This window comes from Cimex lectularius, unplaced genomic scaffold (assembly GCF_000648675.2).
Source record: "Cimex lectularius strain Harlan isolate CLEC.00 unplaced genomic scaffold, Clec_2.1 scaffold240, whole genome shotgun sequence".
Classification (NCBI taxonomy): domain Eukaryota; kingdom Metazoa; phylum Arthropoda; class Insecta; order Hemiptera; family Cimicidae; genus Cimex; species Cimex lectularius.
In genome coordinates this window covers 205,655-230,516 of record NW_019392905.1, presented here as the reverse complement: position 1 = coordinate 230,516, position 24,862 = coordinate 205,655, and the positions used below count along the sequence as shown (strand labels likewise).

Here is a 24,862-nt window from a genome sequence, read left to right as displayed (position 1 = left end):
AGTTGTAATTAATCATTCAAGCCAACGCGAATGGCGGTGCGCTGTAACGTCGCGTTTGATATGATTCATTGTTTTTTTTTTTACGTTGCCGGTCGTTTCGCTTTTTTGGCAGATGACCAAGGGCTTTTTTTCCAGGTATAAGCTGGACTTAGTGCCAACAACATAATGGAGAAAAACAAAGTATGTATATTTTCCAATTAAACGGATTTAATGGACTACCTAAAAAGGAATGAATGGTCCTTCTGTTTCTAATAAATCTAAAAAAAATTGATTGTTTCATAACAGTAAAAATAGCTCATTATTAAACAAATACCGAAGTATATGCAAGAAATATCTTTTTTCAATCAACCCCAAAATTTATGGCCATTGAAAAGGTTAATTATTATTAAAAAACAAATTATATTAGGTAAATATTACATAACGTTAGCGTGAATGGTGTGTGATGTGTGCGCAGATTTAACGGAACGCTATCTGAAATAGCATCCTACATTGTTTGACTTAAGATGGATCCACACCTATAAAATTTATGCCGAATTCGGCACAGTGTAAATGACAACGTACACAAGAATTAACCCACTTTCAATGCACACGCTCCGGGACCTGGACGGTCTTTTGACGAACATCAAAGGATTTACGCCGCATAAAGTGGACGTTTCTGCCGCATGAATGATACCGGTCTGCATACATTCTGTACCTCAGTGAGAGTTGTGTAGTTAATTAACCAGAGATGTTGTCATCTCCTTCGAAATGTGGAGATGTAGCAAAATCATAAGCGTAAGCATCGATAGCAAAACAGACAAACATGAGCGGAGACATTCGCCGCACGATGTTAATATTTGTGTGATAATATTTTTCTATTTTCGCAGAAAATATTTATGGGGAAAGCATTCGGTGTAAATCTTTATAGGTTTAGAATACCGTGCTCATTAACGAGTGTCGATGAAATCAACAAAGTAGGTTTGTTGAAAATATTATCCTATTTAAAAAAACATTATAAATTGTTTATTTTATATTTTTCGTTTTACAATTTGCACAAGTTTTCATGAATCCCGACTCCTAAGAATGTACCTATGGATTTTTGGTGTTCCAATTAGAATATTTAGCTGCTTAGTTACATATAAACATGCTAAAGTGCATCCTTCCATTTACATACTACCTTATCTTCATATCCTTCCTAACAAACCGATACCTCTTCTATTTTCCCCATTTTATCCGGCGTTCCCAATGGAAACACACTTGATCCCTTACTTTACTCCTTCTTTACAGCTGATCTCGGTAAAAATACATTCCCACACCTTAACCTTGACATACGCCGATGAAACGGCCACCCTTTTCCCGAATATCGATCCTGTTACTACTATCCACAATCTCCAATTGCATCTTTATATACTCTTGAACTCTGACTCCGACAGTGTCGAATCAGGCAAACAATCAAAAATCTAAAAACATAGTTTTAACTCTTAATGATAAAACACTCTCAAATGTCTATTTATACGGCACCCCAATTCCTCCAGCGAATATTATACGATATCTTGAACTTTTCTCGGATAAAAGGCTTATGTGGAATCGACACATCTGACTAAAGCGAATTGATTATAATGTTAGATTTAAAATGCTGAAGAAACTACATCACAAAAGATTTAAAATGACTTACTTAACAAAAAAAGATTACACACAACCCTGACGCACCAATTTCCACCTACGGTCGTCACCTATACTTGACAGCCAAGCGTTCCAATCTTAACAAAATTCAATCCCTACAATCAAAATCCTTTAGCACAATAGTTGATGTTCCATCCTACGTCAGTAACTATCCACTCAGATCTCATAATAACCTAAGTCCCAAACCTAGCCCAGTCCCGCTACAATAAATTTCACTCCAAATTATCCTTCATCACAACCCGTTAATTCGCAACCTGCGTTCAACACTTCCTTCCTACCTTCTTTGAAGACTGAAGCGCAGGCGGCCTCGTGACCATCTGATTTCGTAACTTCAGAAACTCTACGGACTGCTGTTGACTTCACGCCATAATGGCCAACTACGGCCACTTTTACTGGACGGTGGCCGTTCAAATCAATCACGCCAGACATATAAATGTAGATACAATATTGTGTATGTGTATGTGTATATGCGTATTGTAAATAGCATCATTTTTGCTTGTTGCATTTTGTATGCAGTTATAAAATAAATAAATGGAAAAAACATCTAAGCATGAATGACCATTACCTAGAAATACAGCAACTTTAAACATTTTTTTTTTCAATAAAGCCACAGGAATTGTGTAAAACAATCCTGGCTGAACTGCCTAAATACAATTAAAAAGCTAACATAAAAAAGTAGGTATAGAATGTGGTTATAGTGAGTATGTATGAGGTAACTGCCTGTAATATCTTACAAGGGGAGGATCAAGTTGGTGGGTTACGGATTTGGGTCAATCTTATTTTGCTCATTCTACACTCCAAAATATCGGACACGTATCCACCACTTTTTGTGAATAAGCCCTCGTTTCGCCATTTTTTTTTTTTAAAGTTGGAATTTACTTTTTTTTAAATATTTATTTCGCCGTACTATTTACACAAATCAATTATGTGAATATATCATTCTACAACGTTTTTATGTAGATTGCAATAAAAATATAGTAAAAGCTATCAAAGTTTATCTAAAAAAACTAGGACATAATTTCTTTTTTCATTTGCCAAAACTCGAGAAAATCCAAAACGTCCGTCACCAGTGTCTTTGTTTACCATCTTGCAAAATACGCACATAATTTGTGGTACAAAAAACTCCACGCTAGCTTAGCATTAGCGGTAAAATCCATTGTGCAAAACTCTTCAAATAGCGTAAACGGTATTTGAAAGACGTTAAATATAACGGTTTGAATAATCTCTCTATTTAGAAATATGTCTGATAACAACATAAACATAATAAAATGACTTAATTACAATTAGTGATCAATACAAAAATATAATTTAAAAAAGGAAAATGTAACAAACCAAAATCATCACGTCGCCACCATACGGCAGCAAAATTGCCGCATATTACTGAGACATATAACGCAAGAAAATCTGAAGTAGGCTACAACACTCGTCAAGATATATTTAGTAGGGATAGATGATAGATTTAGTAGATCGATGTACATATCCATTTATATATCGTTGCCATAAATCAGTTCAAAAATATCGAATGTTGTCCAAGACCTAGATTGCTAATTATTGTATAATTTGAATTGAATATTTTTGACCAAAGATAGAGTACTTTTTCAAAAAATTTGCATACGTGAAAAAACATTCCATTTGTAAGGCATCGTTATTAGATGATAATGAGATGGATTTTCTCCAATCTTACTCGAGGCAGTCCTGTCACTTCCTGCCAAAATTTGATAGATTTTTTTAAATACGGATAACTTGATGAATTTTATATTTGGCTTTAATCTCACACCTAATTCGGATTAAAAGACGTCATAATATTAGAATTTTTATGAACTTAGCCAGGCTTACTACAAGTCACAGCTGCGTAAAATACAATTAATTTTATTAAAGCGTCAAATAAGTTTAATTTAGGGAGCGAAAGTGCAATTAGGATTGTTTTTAGATGGTAAATTTGCTTTTTCAATTAAATGGATTATTCCTTAGATTGGCAATTAAGTTTAAAACTATTACATAAAAACCTTACAGTACAAGGTTAATTAATTGAAAGAAGTAATTTGGTCAATAGACCACTAAATATAACGGATTTAAAACTATTTTTACTTTTTCATAGTATGAAAAGTACTCTAGAGAGTAGGACGTTGTTGTTATATGCATATTAAAAATTATTTATAGNAATTAATAATATAATAAATTACTTATAATATATTATGTATATAATTCCAGTTATTGAAGCTACAAACATTTTATCACTAAAGTCAATAATAAGATGGTGATACAGTGTTGTGTAACTGTGCAAGCGTGTAGTGGATATTATTGAGGATGACTATTTTTGTTCAGCACAATTATAAATTTTTATGTTACATTGGTAAATAAAAATGAATAATTTTCTACAATTTTCATTTCGTTGGTTTTTGAGAGAAAGTGCAAGCTTAATTAGATGGCTGGTCGAAAGGCTTCAGCTGATACAACTAGAAAATATATTTTTCTGTTTCTGTCTCGTTCCTGAAACATCTCATTTACAACATGCCCCAGGTCGTGAATAACACCGCTTATAAAATCTGTCTTTGTTTGTTTTTGCCTTTTTTTTTAAAGTTATAAAATGAAAATATACCTCCACGTCAGGTGAAAATACAAAAGTAATTAGAGGTTTTCAAAGCACTATTATGGCAGTATCTATTTTGCCAATCTATCTAAAATTTCAAATTTTTAGTCAATTTTCAAGTGTCATAAGTCCTAATTTACATTTAGGTTTAAAAGAATGTATTTAGTGAAAATAGTTTAAACAAATTTTGATTTTTTTTAATTTTTTTTCGCAGAATGCTTTTTTAAATGCTTTCGACTATGCAGGGTCATTATTTAATTACAGAAAGGGCTAGAATATTATATTATAACGATGACGAAAATTGGATTAATTATGCTTGATTAAAGGATTATCTTTTGTAAGAGTACCAGTATTTAGACTAAAGGGTTTCAATTACTCTGCACTCACAGGTCACTGGTAAAATTACCGTTGTAACATCCAGTTATTACATGTGATCTTCAATAAATCTTTGATGATATTGATCTAATTAAAACGTAAATAGTAGGACGAGGAAACTTAATGACTATAACTATTAACGAAATGATAATGGAATAAAAATTTTGAACAGTTAATTTTCATTCCTGACATTAAATAATAAGAAAATAGGTTCTAGATAATAATATTAAAAAAAACCCACTGTATGTACTGTCATCAAATATTCCGATGACTAAATAAAATGCAATTCAGATGTTTAAAATTTATCTTTATAATACATTATTATCATTGAACTAATTATTAATAAAAAATTCTTTTGTTGGAATTTTGATAGTTGAACATCATTAACATGTTAAATTCACTAGTTTTCGTGGTCCGGTTGACCAATTAATATCTTTCAATTAATTAAGTTTTTTAGTCGTGATAAAAAAGTCAGTGTTATGATTGGGATTCGTACTCCACTTTTTTAATTTTGAAAAATGGCCAAAAAGGAGGAAAAATTCAAAAGGAGGGGTTGAGATGGGAAGTTAGTGGCCGCGTGGATCGAAGTCACGATAGCTCAAGTGGTATTGTAGCGGCGTTTCTAGCCGAAGGTCGTGGGTTCGAATCCCGCTCATGACACTGTCTTTTTTATCTCAACTAAAAATCTTGAGTAATTGAAATTTATTAACATGAATTATAAACCAAAGGCAGTACCAAAAATAAACCAACCGAACATGAAACCTCTAAAAAAGACAGCAGATAATCTCATCAACAGTACTTAACTCAGATATTAAGAACATCAATGATATAATCTCAAAGGAAGTGATTAAATTTGTATAAATGTACCAGTGAATAATTCACTTATTCTGAATAGTATTACATCAGTACATTAAATTTATCAATAAATTAAGTGACAAAATAAAAAAACCATATTGATATCAGTACTCTTGAATATATTTGTCAATTAGATTGATAAAATATTTATTATTTTTAAAGAATATTTAGTAAAACGTTTAATTACATTAGGTTTGCCCTTACATATCAACACATTTATACAAATTTATTATTTTAAATTGACAAGAAAAATGTGTAGATGGAGATGTTTCATTTTACCATTATTTTCACATATAATGGGGGATAAATTTTGAAATCTTTTCTCTCCGATTGATGAATTCCCTTCAACCCTTGCACCTTTTGTCACCCTTTTCGCCGAGTGATCTGAAAGGATCTTGACTGACAAGGAAGGTTAGATGGGAGGCTCTATCGCCATCCGTAAGACATTACTTATACATGAAGAGCGAAGGGTATTTCCTTGGGGATAAAAAGTATTTCTATTTATCATGCCGGCACGAGGCACTTTGCTTGGATCTAATATGCTGGACGATATAGTTAACGCTGGTAAGAGAAATCTAGGCTTTGATTTTTTTTAAAATAAAATCGTGGTTATGTCAGTATTAAAGTCAGTTATATATATAAATATTTTGTTTTAGATAATTTTACATCAATTAAAGAAACAAGAGAGACAACATGACAATATAAAACGAAATTTTTATTGTACATAACAAGATACACGCACATGTTATATATGTCATGCATATTTGCTATACAAATTTCAATTAAAATCAAACTCATTCGGTTGTAATTTTCCCCCCAAAAAACTCATTATTGGTTGGCAGCCTGTTGGGAGACAAAAACAGGGAACAATTAGCGTTCCCACTTTTTTAATCATAGCTCTTCTTAATGGTAAAATTACATTTGTATGATAACGCCTAATTAGAACCGTATAATAAATGAGTGGTTAAAAAACAAAATTGTAAAATGTAGTTTGGGTAATTATAAAAAATAATTAAAAAGATGATTGGAAGAATAAAAAACGAGAAGCTAAGAGAGAAGACTTGTCATGGTACTGGGATGAATTGAAAATGAAGCAGAGAGTAGGACCGGTTTAAAAGTCTAAATTTTGAACTGTATGTCCCAGAGAACAACTTTCCAAGCTTAGATCCATTCAACAGGAGCTGAACGAGAAACTAAAACAGACTGTAAGTCATACAGATATCTGCATTCTTTGACATCCAAGGATCATCTTAAAATTCTTCACCTTCATCCCAAAGGCTTCTGAGAAATCGAAATCAAATGACTCGAATGACAAGAAAGGGTTGGAGGCAATGAAAAGACTGGCAAACAAGCAGAATCAGGAGGAACCCTTTGGACCAGAATACCAAATTGTTTTCTAAAAGCTGAACTGGCAAATGGATGGAGAAAGAATTTAATAAAGACTCATTTCTCAACACCTTGACCAAGAAAACAAAAATATACTTCTGCAGCTGACAGAATTAAGGAAATTATTACAATTATTATACTGGCCATTGCCCATGTAACTACCACCCTAAAAAAAATCCAAAAACTGAGACAGATACCTGCCGAACAGAAACTGTGTCATGAAACAGGACCGTCATAAGAACATATTTCATGTGACTGAAAAATATTAGCCTAGAAAGAGCACGGCCATTTTAGAAAGCTGTCTAGGAAAATATGTTAAGAGGAAGATGAGAGTATGGATACATAGTAAGGGATATAATAAATCCCACAATAGATGTTTTAGACCGCCCTGGAATAAAGGAAAATTATCAACACCTGCCCAGATAGGAAAACAAAATCTAAAATATTAGCATAAACGTCATATTTTAACCCGAACTATATTGGTCAATTTTGTCAGTCGTGGTAATAATTTAGATTGTTAAATTTTTTAAACTATACAGAATACCAAGCAATAAATTAAATAAATAACTTTTTTACTATTTAAACTTTAAGTCAAAATAATCTATTGATTTGTAAAAGTATTTTTTATGACCGTCTTGCATTCATAATTCAGCATCAGAATATGTAACCTATTGTTCATTTAATGTTTTATAGAGTTTATGATTAAGGAGTTTTTTATTTCAAACTAACTGCTGTATAATCGCGTAATAACTTATTCTTACCACGACATAAAATAATAAAATATACATCCATGCAAACTTTTTTTTAGATTAATAATGTTCATTAATTATATTTTAATAAGTAGTTAGTTTGTTTATGAATTTAATAATTTCTAACTCGTAAACTTCCCATATGTAACTTCATTCACATTTAAGATTCAAATTTAATAAACTACATTCCAGTAAACTGGATATTCTCATATTTCAGCGCCGGGGCTTTCATAACTTACTCCCTCGCGAATTTCATATTATCTTATTTCAAAATTACTTCCTTGTGAATTTTATATTTTCTTGTTTCAATTCAGTGAATTCGATTAGGCTTTAAGACAACTGAACAATAATATTTAAAAAAATTATATTAATTGCCTATCTATTTTTTTCATAGAAACTATTGAAAAGAATCACGAATAAAACTGGTTTGTGACCAATACAAGATTTATGTGTGTTTCTTCCAATAAAAACAAGTAGGTTTAAACAAAAAAGGTTTGTAAATGTCGAACAATAAGAGCCAAAACTGACAGAGTCAAGAAAGGTTCATATTGTTTTATTTTAATGTTGACCACAGCAACAGTGGGAAGTTTTTGAAAAATTCCAGTTATAAAAACGACTAACTGTAACTAAAACTAACAGGACGCTAAGCATCCCATGGTAGTAAATAAATAATGTTCGAAAATTAAACTAGGAAGAAACAAGTACATATTTCAGGGAAAGTTTTCAGAAATCGTGTGATGCGGTCTGGTGTGATGTAGGTCTGTTTTTCTGAAACCTACATCACACCAGACCGCATCTCACACATTTCAGGAAAAGGTTTTAAATAGCACAACACAAATTTGTTGTAAAGAAAATCTCCTATTTGCGAACAGACCCGGGCTGCTGTGAAATTGTTCTTGTTTTTTTCTAATAAATTATAGATAATTCTAAAAAAATATTGTAAAATAATCTTGTTGTTAAGTTGCATGCTGCAAACAGCCAGAAATATAGAATAGAAATGTTTTTTTCTTTTAAATTGTCATAGTTTGGTTTATAAAAATATAGATCTATATGGATTTTGAGGTCTGTAAGTGATAGAATTTCATTTAGTAACAATATACATCTAACAATGTTAGATTATTTTTAAATTCAAAAAGCTATTAAAAATATCCTGTAAATTAAAAAAAATCGTTTCTCATCAATTAATGACCTTCAAATCTTCAATTAAAAATTTCTATTAAATTCTCTTTTTTCACAATATAATTTAGCAATAATCATTCGTGTAATCAATTTATATTTTTAAATTTCAATTATAACTAAATTTTATGTACATTACACATAAGTCAACATTTCTTCATACATCATTTTTTAAATATAATCAACCGTTATTTTTTTACAATTGAATGAATATTATACAATAATCGTTATATTTTAAAATAATTATATATATATATATAATTATTTTAATTAGGTACCAGTAAATTCACAATGTTTTCTACTGAATTAGAAAAACATCAAAATGCTCAACAATTAAATTGTACGATATTTAAAATGTTTTTAAGTAAAAATTAATAGCCAAACTGATATAGTTCATTGAATTTTTAAATATATAATTTCAACATATGATTGAATTGAAATATTATTTAAACATAAAGGGTATTTTTTAAACTGATATGTTGTCATATTATCAATTTATTAATCTTAATATCTTCACGTGAAACTATGGTTCCGAATAAACTTTCTGTTTTTATATTCCAGATAATTGCATAAAAAGCACTCATATCATCATTTTGTTTGTTTTTTAAAATTTAAAGTGCAATTAAGCTTTGAACAAATATTTTATAACACTATATTTTCCATATAGTAACTGTGGATTGTATTTTTTTATTTCAATTAGTTTTATTACTTGGTTTTGGAGAAGAATTTAAAGTCTTGATTGTGTGGTTTTAGTGTAATGCACATTTTTTTATGCCATATTATCAATTTCAAATTAAGTGTATTGTAGTCAGAAATTTTACTTTTACAATGTATTTACCGTTCACACTTATAGCACGTCAGTATCTATACATATATTATATTTTCATTTTGTTAATATTTCTGATTTCTGTTTTTTAAAATCTTTGTTTTTTATGTAGGTTTCATATAATAATTTACATAATTTCATACATCAGAATCCACAAGACAAGTATCATCTTAACGTTTTCTGCCTCGTCTATGGCATAATGTACTGAATGCTTATTTTGCCGAAACAACTGGACGTAAGTACATCACTGGGTACATCATCCTGAATTGAATCAACATACGCTTGCCCAGATAATGTCTTTTCAAAATAAAAAATTCTGCTTTGTACGAAACTCCGCCATTGTTTCTATTCTATGATAACCGCGGTTATAATCCGCTTAGCGCATTTCCAATCGCCTTTTAATGGCTATTTGGCTTTTTTCGGTTCCAATTAATAATGAAAGCTGCTTTATAATTAAAATGGATTTTAAGTGGTTCTAGGACTAATTTGTGGCTTAATTGACAGAACAGTGACCCTGGTTGAAAGAAATGTAATAAACATGGTTCCAGCAGAATATAACAAAAAGTATAATTCTGATACTTCGTTATATGCATAATGGTCCCCTTTTTAAATAATTCTTGTTGTTGTAGAAAAAAAAAATTTAATCTATAGAAATATTACAAATTTTAAAAGACACGCATGAAATACTGGGATTTTTCTTGTTCAGAATGGACATCTGATTTTGTGAACTTTTCACTCGTATTACTAAAAAGCAAGCATTCTCCTAAATCAGTTTTCTACCCACTTTCATATTTATAAGATACTTTACTATACTACTAATCCTTCAATTATGTATGCACTGGCACATTTGTCCACTTTTTGGGTATTAATGTTACTAACTATTTGACTTTTCTCAGGGCAACAGGTATTCTCAGGGACATGTTCACAATAAAAATAATTGATTAAAGTCTATTCGAGACCGAATAACTTTAATAAAAATAATAGTAATAACCATTAAAAAATCAAAGATTTTGATGGTCTATGCATCTCCTTATACGTTTTAAACAGAACAAAAATTAATTTTAGTAAAAGTAGGATTTAAGGGAGTTCTGATTGCTTTTAAGAGAAGCTGTATAAAATAATGCGGCACTTGAACTGAAGATGAGGGAAAACACTGAATATTGAATTTTTAAAAAATTGAATTGTAACTGTGGGATCACTGAAAATGTTCCGATTTTATTGGGAAGTGCTCTATTTTGGGAGTGCTACGATTATTTAATTTTGAACATTTTTTTCTCATTGGAAATGCTGATTTACCATCTTTATGGTCATGAGCAATATTAATATTTTTAGGTTTATAGGAATTATCTGGAAATAAAGATACATCCACTTGGTTTGTTTTCTTCCAAAAAACCCTACATAATAAATATTTTTTAATGTCTTTTTTTGTCTGAATTTAGCTTATATTGATTATTATATTGGGTAAACACGTTAACTCATTTATTCTTATTGGCCACCGTTTTCCCCATCGGTTTACTTCTATTTTTATATTTATGTTTTTCGTATTATTTTATATAAAAATTTTCGTACCTTCTTATTTTAGGAAATATTATCAGTGAGTTAATTTTCTCTTTATCATTCAGCTCAGATACGCCCTTTGGCTGATGGATGCGCAGATTCTTGTCGTACTGGTATTTTTCGTAAATAAAACTTAGTTTACCTATAACTCGTAAATGAAATAGAGGAATTTTTTTAGTTCTACTCAATTTTATTCTATTGGACTTTTTCAATAATTAGGTCAAATAAAAATAGCTATTTAAGCGTAATGTTGATTGTTTTATCGTAAACGTAGTCAGAAAAGCCATGATAATATTTGATTATATTATATGAAAACGAGTTTATTGTTACATTTGAAATAATAATAAATGAAGAAGATGTGATGAAGAATTAGAAATTATTTTAAAATAATTGGGAAAATACTCTATTTTAACAATGAGTAAAGGTATGCTAATCTGTAAATAGGTCATCATAAAAATAACTTTTCATTTCAACCAAAAATAATAATTAATTGAAAAAAGTAATTTGGCCAATCAGACCACTAAACATAATGGATTTAATAAAATGTAAGGTTTCTTTTGGTTTTTTTTTTGACAACTTTCAGCAATATAGTTATTTTCTATTATCAAAGTCTAAACTGTACTTTATACCAAACGATATTTATAGGTTCAATATTCAAAGAAATTTGTGAATTTTTAAGTAAAACCAAAAAGGTGGAAGGCAGTAGATCACTATTTAGATGCTATCGCGCAGGTCGGCTAACCCGATGATAACATGTCAAAAACAACTCAAACAACAAACTTTTGCTCCACCCTTGTTTTTTTAACCTAAGGTTAAAGATATTACAAAAAACTTTAAAAGCTAATTTTTTCCAGCGAAATGTCAAACTCTTTTATTTAACTAACTCTCTTCATAATTTATGCAAGAAACGTACAGAACATCCAAAGTGTATTAATGTAGTTCGACAAGCACATTTTGTTCTATTCGGGTGCATCACCTAGAACCCTAAAAAGTTACTATTAAGATCTTTTTGCTAAAAAATACAACCTTCATTGTTCTGTTTTTTAAACTTTACTTTGCCTATTCATGAATTTCCTTTGTAATTTATGCACTCTTTTGTAATTTCAAGAAGAAAAATAATAATTTTTAAACTTTTAGTTGTTTTTGCACACAACATTAAATTATTTATATCATGCATTTATTTGGTATATGCTGCAATATGTATAATCACGCAAAGACTGTTCATGTTTTCTTCTAAATAAATAACTAAACTTCTAATAAATCGAATTGTTCAGATTTACTTTTCCTAATTATAAACTTATTTAAAATATTGCGAATCGTGTGATCTAATTTACTGTGAATTAATTACATAAAATTTCAAAAAAATAGTATCAAATTTGAATTAAAATATAAATATAAATCGTTTGAATTAAATTTTTTGGGGTTTCACAAAAATGGAGTTTTTTCAGCAAAGAACTGTATTGCAAGATGTCTTTTTAACCGCAGAAGAATGCTTAATAAAACTATATTTTTTTATAACCAATTAATAATTACGACGAAACTTTTACAACACTTAAGATGATATTAAAAAAAGAAAAATCTTCCTCACGATGAAATTTGATGGTGATACTTTGTTTTGTTTGTATTTTTCACATGTTTCTTTTTCATTTTTTTTAAACTTACCTATTGTGATAATGAATAAAGCGACAGAAAGGGCATAGGCGAGAGCCGGATTAGCGTGAGACATGACTCCGTTTTTTTAATTCTTTGTTTTTAAATAATTATTTCTGTCTGCTAGGAATCACACACGTCTGTCTCGTACATACGGCACTTGCTTTAAAAGGGAGATGTACAGGGTGCCCCGGTTCTAGACTTGAAACTGGCCTCCCGCCTGAACTTCGTCGGACACAGGACTTTGCCGGTTCTCTCTGCGACCGCAGTGCGCACGCAAGCCGCCACTGATCAAGCCGGATAGACGATAAAGTAGCGCTTTCGTAAAATTCCCCAAAAAAGGAATTTATCAAAAAAAATGTGTATATTAACTTGCTCTCTACTTTTAACAATAAAAAAATCCTGTAGTACAGAATTATTATTTACCTTCGTTCTTTCTTTGGTTTGGTTTTACATAGGATTTTCTCTGAAACTAGATAACATGGAATGGAAAATTTAGTTTATTGAAATTTATTGATCTTAAAAAAGAGAATTTAGGTTAATATTATTGTCATAAATGGCAATATTTTCTTACACTTTCCTTACTTAATTAGGGTTTATCAAACATAGGGTTTAATAATTTATAAAATTTAAATCGGAAACATTATAACACGTACGATATTGCAGCAAGTATTTAGCACAAATTGAGATCACGAGGCAGATCCGGATTTTTCTGTTGAATACAGATGTCATCAAACTTCTTCGCGAATTTCTCACTAGCATCGATCTTACGCATCTTGGGTTTGTCTGTTATGCAGATTTACAATTTGCTTCTCTGAGATTACTTTTGTTTGTAAACAGCTCAATTTATAGTTAACTATTTTTTATTGTAAAATTAGCAACAGTTAAATTATTTTAATATTATTCAATCCAACTACATTATATTCCTTACAAATAAATTGTTGTTAACGAACAAGTGTATAAATACGAGCAAGTATTCTTTAGATTTTTTTATTAAAAGCTGGTGTTTTCACATATCACAGACAGTACTTCAAGTTTCATTTGCCATTCATTCCATCAATAACATAATCATATAACTAATATATAAAAGATTTAATTTTTATGTTACAGTTATAGTGACTTTCATATAGTTCGTTGCTTAATTTTTATAAAAAAGTCATACACCATACTTAAATATATCTGTCTTTTTCTTTCCTCTTTTTATTTTCTCTATTACTTGTCGCTTTCTTACAACTTTCACTATCTTTCTATATATTTTTTTCTCTCGATTTTCCACTTTTTGTCTTTGTTTTTTATTTCTCTTTTTCTCTTTCTTTCGAATTAGTCGAATTAGGATTGCACAAGAAGAAAAATAAACTCGGAAAGCTTCGATTTGTATTTGATCGGACCGATGTCGAATATTTTTCAAAGTATGTTTACTTTACAGGCAATTTTATTCCACTCATTAATATTAAACATGTAATTTTCAAATTGAAGCCTTTTTGAATTTTTAAATATAAGTCCCATCAGCTACACACTTTTATTCTGGCCATAACTCATCACATTTAAATAAAATGATTAATTTTATTAAACCCTTTTAAACAGACATAACAGATGACTGTATAAAAATTACTTATTTGAAAATGGCAAAAAGAGGGAAAATTCGAAAGGTTGTTGGTATCCGAGTGGTTGGAAGTCACGATAGCTCATGTAGTAGAGCAGCGGCGTATTTAGCCGAAAGTCGTGGGTTCGAATCCCGCTCGTGGCACTAACTTTTTCATTTCAAACAAACCTTATATAAAAAGATTAATTAATTGAAAGAAGTGATTTGGTCAATAGACTACTAAATATAATGAATTATTTATAATGAGATAAATATGAAGGGAAAAATAAAAATAATACCATAATTCCAAAATGTACTGTTTCTGTTCTACTAGATAAAAATAGGTATCATGATGCTTACTAATCCACAGTAACTTTGAGATTATAGATACAAAAAAAAATTTAATTTTTAAATGTTCATAATTTTAAACATTTAAAATTATGAATTGTAAACTGCGATTTATAGTCACACCAAGCAAATTTTACAATTGATGCAATGTAAACATAAAATGTTACACATGATAAGGGAAATCACAACACAGCAGGGACATTCCCTCACATTCACATTGAGTCAGTCCACATAATTGTATTATTTAAAGAAGATATATTTAACAATTAATTAATTTAAGTGGTTTTTAGAAGTCCTTCCAGTTATATTGTTTCATTCATACTTACTACTCATTCATTCATACTTACTAATTTCTTTCTATTTCTATCTCGATTTTTTTCTTGTAAGTATAAGAAATGTGTTAGGGCTTAGAGGGACATCTGGATTATATATTATATTCTATTATAAAATTATTATTATACTCTGTTTCCTTCTAGGGTAAAATCATCATGATTCTTTTTAACAAAAAAAAAAAAAAAAAAAAAAAAATTGGAGGACTTAAATAGTGTTACATGTTGCTGTACGTACGGTAAAGAAGTGAAATATCTTATTTGACTTTCTTTGAATCGGCATCTGAATAAAATCACGCAAAGAGCTAAAATAGTGATTACCAGAAGTAAATGTTTATGTAGGAAAAGCAGCAGACTAAACCCAAATAATCATCTACGGTTTTACATAGCGGTTGTTAAACCCCTAATAGCATATTGATAAGGAGCATTGATAACGTCCCCCGTATTATCTTTATCCAGGGAAAAGCTAGAACTACAATTCACAGGAAAATGCAGAGCAAGTTACAAGGGTCTATCAGCATACAAAGGAGGCTCCCCAGGTCCAGTGACGAATTATTTCGTTCTTTTGCGTTTTGTCATAACAAGGGCTCTAGCTGACTCACTGCATCTATTGGGCTGACATTACTATGTGTAGCAGAAACTTTTACGTATATGGACAATTCATCCCATACCCTTTCTTTCCTATCCTCATCATCAGCGAAATCTCTTCTCCCCCTTATATTGACAACTTGGGTTGTTTCTCAAAATTTTGAAAAATAGCGACGGAATTTTTTTTCTGAAAAATCAACCGAACACAATATCTCTTTTTCGTTGGAAATGCTCTATTTTCGTCTACCTCTCGCCCGTGTCTTTCTCAACTCTCTTTCCTTCCCTAATATCTACTCGATTACCTTTCTGAACTCATGTGCATGTACTGTTTTTTGGTTATTATTTTTAATATACATATGAATACTTTTTCTGAAAAATAAATTTCCTATTAAACAACCTTAGTTTCTTTTTCTCCTTCTCTTTACTTACATCAGTTGGAAACTATTAAGAATAAATAATGTCAAATTTTGCACTTAATTAGTGCACTTCAAAATGAATAAGGGCGATTCAAAGCGAATGCTTCGAATTTCAATGCAAAATAAATCAAGCTGGGGTCAAGTTGTGGCTGAGAATAAAGACATGACAAACAATCATCCTAAAATCATCAGGAAAATGTTAGCTCCAGTAAAAACAATAGATTAAGGTGTTGGGGATAAATTGACGCACAAATCTCAAAATTCAGATTTGGTAAGTAAATTCTAATCAAAATACCCTAGAGAGGAATTATTCTCGGAAAAATAGTGCTAGGAAGAAGAAGAAACAGCGGAATATGTCTTTTGTTATTGCTAAGGCCTAGTCTCGCAAAGATTCTCGTGGGAGAGGAAAAAAGGAAGAGAAAAATGTGACCAGAAGGTTACACACCTTAATAAACTTTGAGATCTGGTAAAAAGTATTTTCTCACGAAGAGCACTAGACAATGATGGAGATTCGACAATATTGGTCGCTGTCCTCAAGATCGCAAAGAGGCCGCCTCTATGAGTAGCCTAACCATCCCTAAACCTAGCCAATTTTTGATACCCTGTTATTATCATAGATTTCTGACACTGGCTTTTCTCATTGACCTATAATTAACCGATGTCTAAGTCTCTTCTCTCTCTCTCTCTCTCTCTCTCTCTCTCTCTCTCTCTCTCTCTCTTTCTCTCTCCCTTCTTTTTCTCCGTTTGTGCATGTGTGTCTTCTAGAAAGCTAAATAATGTAATGAAGTTGGTAGTAACAAATTATAATTCTATTTTGCAACATACACATTGCGTATAGTTATTTTGTGGCATTCACAATTTAGTTTAATTAAAATCGGATAATAAAGAGAAAACGTTTCAAGACTGCGTGCCCTCTATGTTCATTTTCCCTTTAACTAATTTTAGTAGATATTTCGCCGATGTACAGTATGTACAAACTCTATGAATTATTTCTATTTAGCTGAGAGTAGAACAGACCCGTGTTGATTCAATTCATCCCAAATGGTCTTTATACCACTTTATACCACTGGTTTTACTTATAGTGTCTGTATTTCTTCTTTTGTTATGATTTAAGACTAATGGTATTACCCAGTCAAATACCAGTTTTATTTTATTTAAAATATTTCCAGTAAATTATTAAAATATGTTTTTGTTGTCCGACACTTTTATCATTAAAAATATCTATTAATACCAACTAACCCAAAGGGGATTGAAAATAGGTTTTAATTTATTTATTATTTTAATATCCAAAAGCTAATACTTCTGTAGTAATTTGCGGACTTTAATTAATACTACCAACAACTGTAAATTTCTTAATTGGAAGGATTTAGGTTTTCAAAGCACAACAATTCAAACTTGTGTAAAATAATTTTTAATTAATTAAAATGTCAAATTTCCCAAGGTGTAGCAATTGTTATAAAATACATTCACTAGTTTTCGTGGTCCGCTTGACCTATTAATATCTTTCAATTAATTAAGGTTTTTAGTTAAAATAAAAAAGTCAGTATCACGAGCGGGATTCGACCTCGATCCACTTTATCCCAAAAAAAACCTTAATTATTTAGAAGATATTAATTGGTTAAGCGGACCACGAAAACTAGTGAATTTAATAAGTTAAAATGAAGTATACCATCACTAAAGCTCTCCGTGGCATTTCATTGTCGCCGAGAATAAAATAGATTACATATTTGAAAAATGTTAAAAAGGAGGGAAAATTCAAAAGGTGGGGTTGAGATGGGAAGTTAGTGTCCGAGTGGATTGAGCACGTTAGCTCAAGTGGTAGAGCAGCGGCGTATCTAGCCGAAGATTGTGGGTTCGAATCCTGCTCGTGACAGTGACTTTTTTTCTCAACTAAAAACCTTAATTCATTGAAAGTTATAAAATACATTAAAATCACACTCTTTTATGTACATCTCTCGCCTACCGCCTCTCATTCTCTCTCTCTCTCTCTCTCTCTCTCTCTCTCTCTCTCTTTCTCACTCTCTCTTTCTAACTCTTCCTCTTTCATCCCTCTCATACGTATCAGAAGAACGCGTGAGTACATACAAACACAAACCGTTTTCAATTTTACAATTATTTTCGTAATGTAGCACTATAGAAACAAGCCGTGTACTTGAAAATGATAATAAAATGGCAAAAAAATTAACAAAAATTAAGCCATCCGTAATGGAACAAAAGAAGAAAAACGCTAAGAATCGAAAATCCTTTTTTAAATTTTTTTTTAAATTTAAAGTCTCACAAGTCGTCTTCAGTGAGGCTACAGAATTAGTGTCGAGTGTAATTATAATTGTTATTTCAATTGTCTCCACATTTTTATTTATTTTTAACAGAAATTTTATAACAGTTTTTAATTTTATTTGTTATTTATTTCTGGAAGTGGAGGTAATGCGTTCTTATAGATTGAGCATCAACTTATGTGTACAACAGTAAAATTTTGTAACTATATTTTAAACCAATTTTTTACAACTCGTCATATAAAAACACAAAAAAAAAAATTACCGTTCATTGCTATCATATATTTCGATCGTTTTCGATTTTCTTGATCTGATAAAGTAAAAAAACAAGGATAAACTGACCAAAATGACCAGAAACGACCAAACTACAATTTATCATTCTCCAGATATGAACAGGAAATCACACCATTTATCCTTATATTATAGTTACCATCACCCTTGTTTCTCAAGTCTTTTTATCAGTTTATCATATCCTATTAAATACATTTTCCAGCCAGTAACAGAAACTCCAGTCTTTGTTAATATTTAATGTATATGTATTATGTATTTAAACTCAATATAAGTAAATTGGTAAGACCAAAGAATCAAAGTGCATGAAGTGTTTACTTAATTTGATTCTAGGCTAACGAAACTTTGTATTTGAATTAGATTTCGATCTGAATGTTGATCAATTAGTTTAGCTACTTGCAGAAGGTACGAAGTGTTACATTCCTTTCGGTACGAATCCTGATAATTTGATGCCAGGTCTGCGGCTCAACCACAGTAGGAGCAGTTAACATCAACAGTACTACAATTAAATAAAGTTAGGGTTGCTTTCAATCATAAGCTATAAGCATTATTATCACTTTATCCTCCTTCAAATTAATTGTTGTTTTTGCTTCTAAATGTATATGAGAATAGCATATACATTCCTTCTTTTTACCAATGTATTTTACAATGTTTTTTGTTAAAATAAATGTTCCCTAATTTGTACTACAATAAGTTCTACACAACCGAATAAATGCGTGTGATTTATGCCGACAGGAATTAAGGACAACGGTTATCTAATCAGGTATTTTTCTATGTTTTTATTTGTGTTTTGAATTTAATGCAGATTTGTCAAATAATAAGTCTGAAAGTGTTGTGATCAATCGACCTAAATGTATCGCTAAGACATTCTTTTTTTTCCATTTGTTGTTTATTTTTGAAGTTCGACTCGTTTTCTACCGTCTTCCTTTGAATATTTGGCCTTTCCCAAAAATTAAAAAAAAATCAAAATACTTAATGTGAGAGATGGGTAAAGTGGACATGACAGAAAAAAAAACTTCTTGTTCTTTTTGTTCTGTATTTTTAAACAAAAAAATTCATTATGTACTTGCTTAATAAACCAGCGTTTCCAAAGTTAAAATATACAAAACGTATGGCCAAGAGTTTTTATAAAAGTACGAAAATATAAACAATCTCGCTGTATATTTTTTAAACCAAATCATGTAAATAATTAACTTTCACAGTACCCGTTTGTTTGGAAAAGTATAAATCTACAAAACAAATAGTCAAAGTACAAAAAATTATGAGAATATAAAGTGTATTTTCAAATAAAAAACATATATTACATATTATCTCAAAGTTTGGAAAACTTAAAATATACAAAACAGCTAGTCAAAAGATAAAAATCAGTGAGAATATAAACAATATTATATATAATTCTGAATAATATGAAAATCTGATTTTGCGAGTAGTGCATCGAAACTGAAATTGTATTTATTAACCAATTTTTACCAATTTATTTTTAAACCTTTATTTCTTTGTTACTACAGCGTTGGCTTAAAGTTATATTTCATTTGACTGCTCAAAAGTATTTAAACTAGTTTAAAATTTTTACAAAGTTTATATTTAAATTTCACTTCGACTGTGGTGGATATCGCACAATCTGGTAGTCTGTCTAGGTTGTAGAGACAGTACTGGTTCAGCGGTATGTCGGTAGAAAGCAGACATTGCGCAAACTAAACGGCAGTTTAATGACAGTTTTTCTTTTTTAGTTTAAAATATAAACATAAAAGGCGGAAACCATCTTTTACAAATAAAAATTCAAAACTAAGCATTATTTCGATATTAACTATTCAATTTTGTAATTTGTATAAATTAAATTTTTGAAGGAATACATGATCTTTTAAAATTAAATTAAATATTTTTTCTTCAACTTTTAGGTGTAGTCTATTTCTACATCGTAACATTTCTCTTCTGACTTATCCTGTTTTATATAGGGCTAGAGGAAAATTTGTTTTACCAAACTAACAGGATATTTGTATTTCTTTGTTTTTACCCTTTCAAAAATGATAGGTTTAAATTTAACTACATTAACTAACATACACATCCACAATAGACATTCATGCTACTGAAAATTTAACATAACTTTTACATGGCGGGTCTCAGAGTACAGATGCACCACAAAGGACTTGCAGCCTACAACTAACTAAAGCGTCGGCAAGATGTCTGGCACGTCGCCGTCGTACCTCCATTCACGTCAATATTGTATATTCATACAGCGTAACGTTTCAAACAGTACAATACATACAATTTAAAAATTGGTGAAACATGGGGATTTCTCACCAGGATATCACACTACATTCACGACCTTCTTCGGTTCGATTGCCGCTCGTGACGGTTACTTTTCATATCAACGGGGAATTTAGATTAAAATATTTTCATATTGTTGTTTCTTCTACCGTTTAAATTTAGTGTTTACTGGAGAAAGGGAAACAAGTATTTCGTTGTATAATGATCGTCTTGCATATTGATCAGTCTGTTCTATTCTGAAAATTTATTAAAAACTCGTTAAGAGTATTTTAATCTTCATTCTGTTGCAAGTTACATGAAAGATGCAAGAGAATTGTCTTTTTTACTTATTATTTATAATTTTGGTAGTGCAGCTTTGTTATTAGTTTTGTTATAAGGCCAATGCAGTTATCATCCTAGTAGACATCGAAAGAAACACTGGATTGAGTCGATTTTAAGTCTGGGTTTATCCAGAAAGTGAAATTGTTTTGATTACTCGATTTATTTATTACAACTGTACTTAAAAACAAAGATTTTGTTCAATTATTGATTTTACATGGATTATTATACAGGTTGGTTTGCTATGAGATGCAAAAATAAACGATTGGGTGATAGTAAACGGTAAAGAAAGTAAAAAGCCAAGTTTTTAACTTACTTCGTTAAGAGAGTACAATTTGATCAATTAATTTAGGAAAAAACGGAGATGTTCCATTAAAGACCAGATTTCCTCAACTTTCCGTGCATTTTTCATCAAAATTGGGGTTGTTTTAGAATAAAAATGGGTCATTATATAAAGAATGGGTCATTACAGAACGCTTTCAGTCCAACTAGCCAAAATCCGATATGATTTAAACGGCGGACGATCTTTAAAAAGAGATGAAAAATTTTCTTCGATGTGACGAAACTTCCTAGAGAATGGTAAATTTTACAAAAACTGTTTAATTTAATACGTTTTTGGATGGTATGAATGGTAGGTCGGTATATTTTTTCATCATGGTAAATTATAGTTCTAGCATATGAGGAAGATTAATTACGCGTTGGCGGCAAAATATTTACTCGAAAAACTGAAACTGAAGTAAATTTGATTGTCCCAAGCGACAATTAATATATTAAAATTCAAAAGGTGACCTGTAGTCACCAGAAAACTCAATTATAGCAACATTCCCGGATGATACTGCAGCTCTTTCATTGGAAAATATAATGGAATCGACAACTCGAAAACTGTAAAATATTAGCAACCAAATTTAGGAAATAATCTCATTTGTCAATACTTCTAGTATACATTCAGATATTAAAACCGATCTAGATTAGCACACTCTTGTGGATTTCTGCAGTAAAGAATAACGTAAATGGAGGTAAAACACAATCAAACAAAAGTACTAAGGAAAATGTTTGAAGACTCTTTGGTTCGTATGGTAATAAAAGATGTGTGGTGATTAGAGACCGTAATAAAGATATTCATCGGGCTCGAAGGAAACAGGGAACATTTAATGTAGTCACGTGATATGCCCACATCAAATCATTAATTTTCCTTCTAAAGACATTCAAACATAGTAGGCAACAGGAAAATTACTATATTTGAGACTACTGGAGAAGATTATAAACTTATTTTCTAGACTTCTGGTATAAAGTAGATAAAGGTTTGCTCCCAAGATGCTTCTCTATCGAACAGCCTTCGTTTAAAAAAAATCGAAATATCCTTCATTGTTTTTAGTTGGTACAATCTCTCTGAAAGTTTGGGAGGATATTGTAAAAGTTTATGAACTGTGTTTTCATAATTGACTTTATTAAAAGTTTGTTAATGTTATCTTATTATATCAGTAATTGTGTGAATTTGATCCATTGATTAAATCAATCAATCATTTAACCAACTCTTTTTTCTTTGTGAAACATACAAATGAGTGATAATAGAAAATATTATCCGATCGTTAAAAATGTTTACAATAGAAACAATTGTCAGAAAAACTGTTCGATAATTAACAAAACGGCAAATTTGTAAATTTAACGTTACAAATTGATCAACCGAGAACACAACGAACAAAACGTTTTACGTGTTCGATGAAATGAAATTAAAAAAAGAAGATAGAAAAAATAATATTTACCTAAATCATAAACAAGTGAAGTGTTTGATCATGCCACATTAATTCTGATGTTTAATTTTTGTACAACAAACAAACATTATTGACAGATTCGAATTCAATTTGCCCCGTCATTTATGATTTTTAATGAAGATTCGAATTAAAAGTTCGTTAAGATATAAATTGGGCCAAAGTCCCCTCAGGGTAATGGCTTTAATTATCAACTCAAGTTTAATTATGTTAACTTTACTTCCAGGTCGTGATTCTCAACCACTTTTATCCCTTCAAGAAATTGCAAATTTAGTTCAGTTCGACTAATTATTCACGTTGAATCGACGACTGTTATTCAGCAGAAATAGTATAATTGTTTGATCAAAGGGCAGTAAAACAAGGCACCATTTTCGCATGGAATAGCTCGAGTAATTATCTAGTGTTGACTGATTAAACTGGAATGGGGTAAAAGTCGATATCACTGAGGCTTAATAATAGCTGTTTCAATGCTTCAAATTAAACATACTTCGTTATTAATTTAGAGCTAATTTGTTCGTTGGATGTTGGCTAGTTAAAGTATGCGTCATCCAAAAAATGATAATTGTACGTATGGAATAAAAATATTCGTCGATATGATGCTACCAGACATATTAGAGGTCACACGATATGCCCGAAAGCTTAAATCATGTCGCTAAGGGCATCCTTACATTTAAAAGAACAGCCAAAAGAACACACCTGCGAGACCTGAGTTTAACCTCTAATAGTCTTAGAAAAAAAGTACGTTTTCCCATGGCTACTGCACTCCGACAAGAGGAGTCCGAGAAGCGATAATTGTCACTGAGGACTAATCGGGCTCAGGCACGTGAAATTTCAACCGGGATCGAGCTAGTTCAGGTTAAACATGTCGGATGGCATATCTGAATGCCCAGCACACCCATGGAATGCAGCCTAGAGCTTTTTGCAGTAATGAGAATAGAGTTGATGTCCCAGTGGATCGAGGTCACGATAGCTCAGGTGGTAGAGCAGCGGCGTATCTAGCCGAAGGTCGTGGGTTCGAATCCCTCTCGTGCCATTACCTTTTTTTCATCTCAACTAAAAACCTTAATTACTTGTCATGTATTAATTGGTCAAGCGGACCACGAAACTAGTGAATTAATGATTTAAAAATGAAGTACACTTCACTAAAGCTCTCCGTCGCCATTTCAATTGTCGTCAAGAATACAAACCGATTACACGACATTTGAAAAATGGCAAAAGGAGGGAAAACTCAAAAGGTGGGGTTGAGATGAGAGTTGATGTCCGAGTGGAGCTCAAGTGGTAGAGCAGCGGCGTATCTAGCCGAAGGTCGTGGCTTCGAATCCTGCTCGTGGCACTAGCTTTTTCATTTCAACTGAAACCTTACATGAAAGGTTGATTAATTGAAAGAAATAATTTGGTCAATCAGTCAACTAAATATAATGGATTTAATGAGAATAATGTTTGTTTGATGAAGTTTTCAAATTTATGAGGTGGCCGTTCACTAACTCACTTTAAACGCGCTCTCACTAAGATCACTAACTCTAGTGAAAGAAGCGTGCTCAACGGAAAATTAAATGGAAAAGTGAGATGTGCTTACGGCCGAGGTTTAAAGATGACAGAGAGGTTTTTTCTTTCCCAATAGATTCTTACAGGGGCACAGAGAAATCAGAACTGCTGGAAAATGACAAAGAGTGAGGTTGAGGAGAGGATTCAAAGGGTCAAAGTGCAGAGCCTACTTTACTCTGGCCAAAACAATAAAAAATATTTACTCAATATTTTTATAATTTGCAGTTGTCAATAGCAAATAAATGTAATAAAAAAGCATATGTCATTAATAAAGGAGGCAGATAATAAATAATAAATCAATTGAAGAACGGG

General features: G+C 31.0%; 1 protein-coding gene across 1 annotated transcript in view; it reads right to left on the bottom strand.

Annotated features, from left to right (window-relative positions):
* The window catches only part of LOC106662624, a 180,004-nt gene extending 166,991 nt beyond the window's left edge, over positions 1-13,013 (bottom strand). The window contains exon 1 of the mRNA XM_014386840.2: positions 12,839-13,013. Within this exon, the coding sequence (XP_014242326.1) occupies positions 12,839-12,902 (64 nt within the window). The 5' untranslated portion in view covers positions 12,903-13,013. The remainder of the gene's footprint in view (positions 1-12,838) is intronic.
* Positions 13,014-24,862: the final 11,849 nt, after the last annotated feature.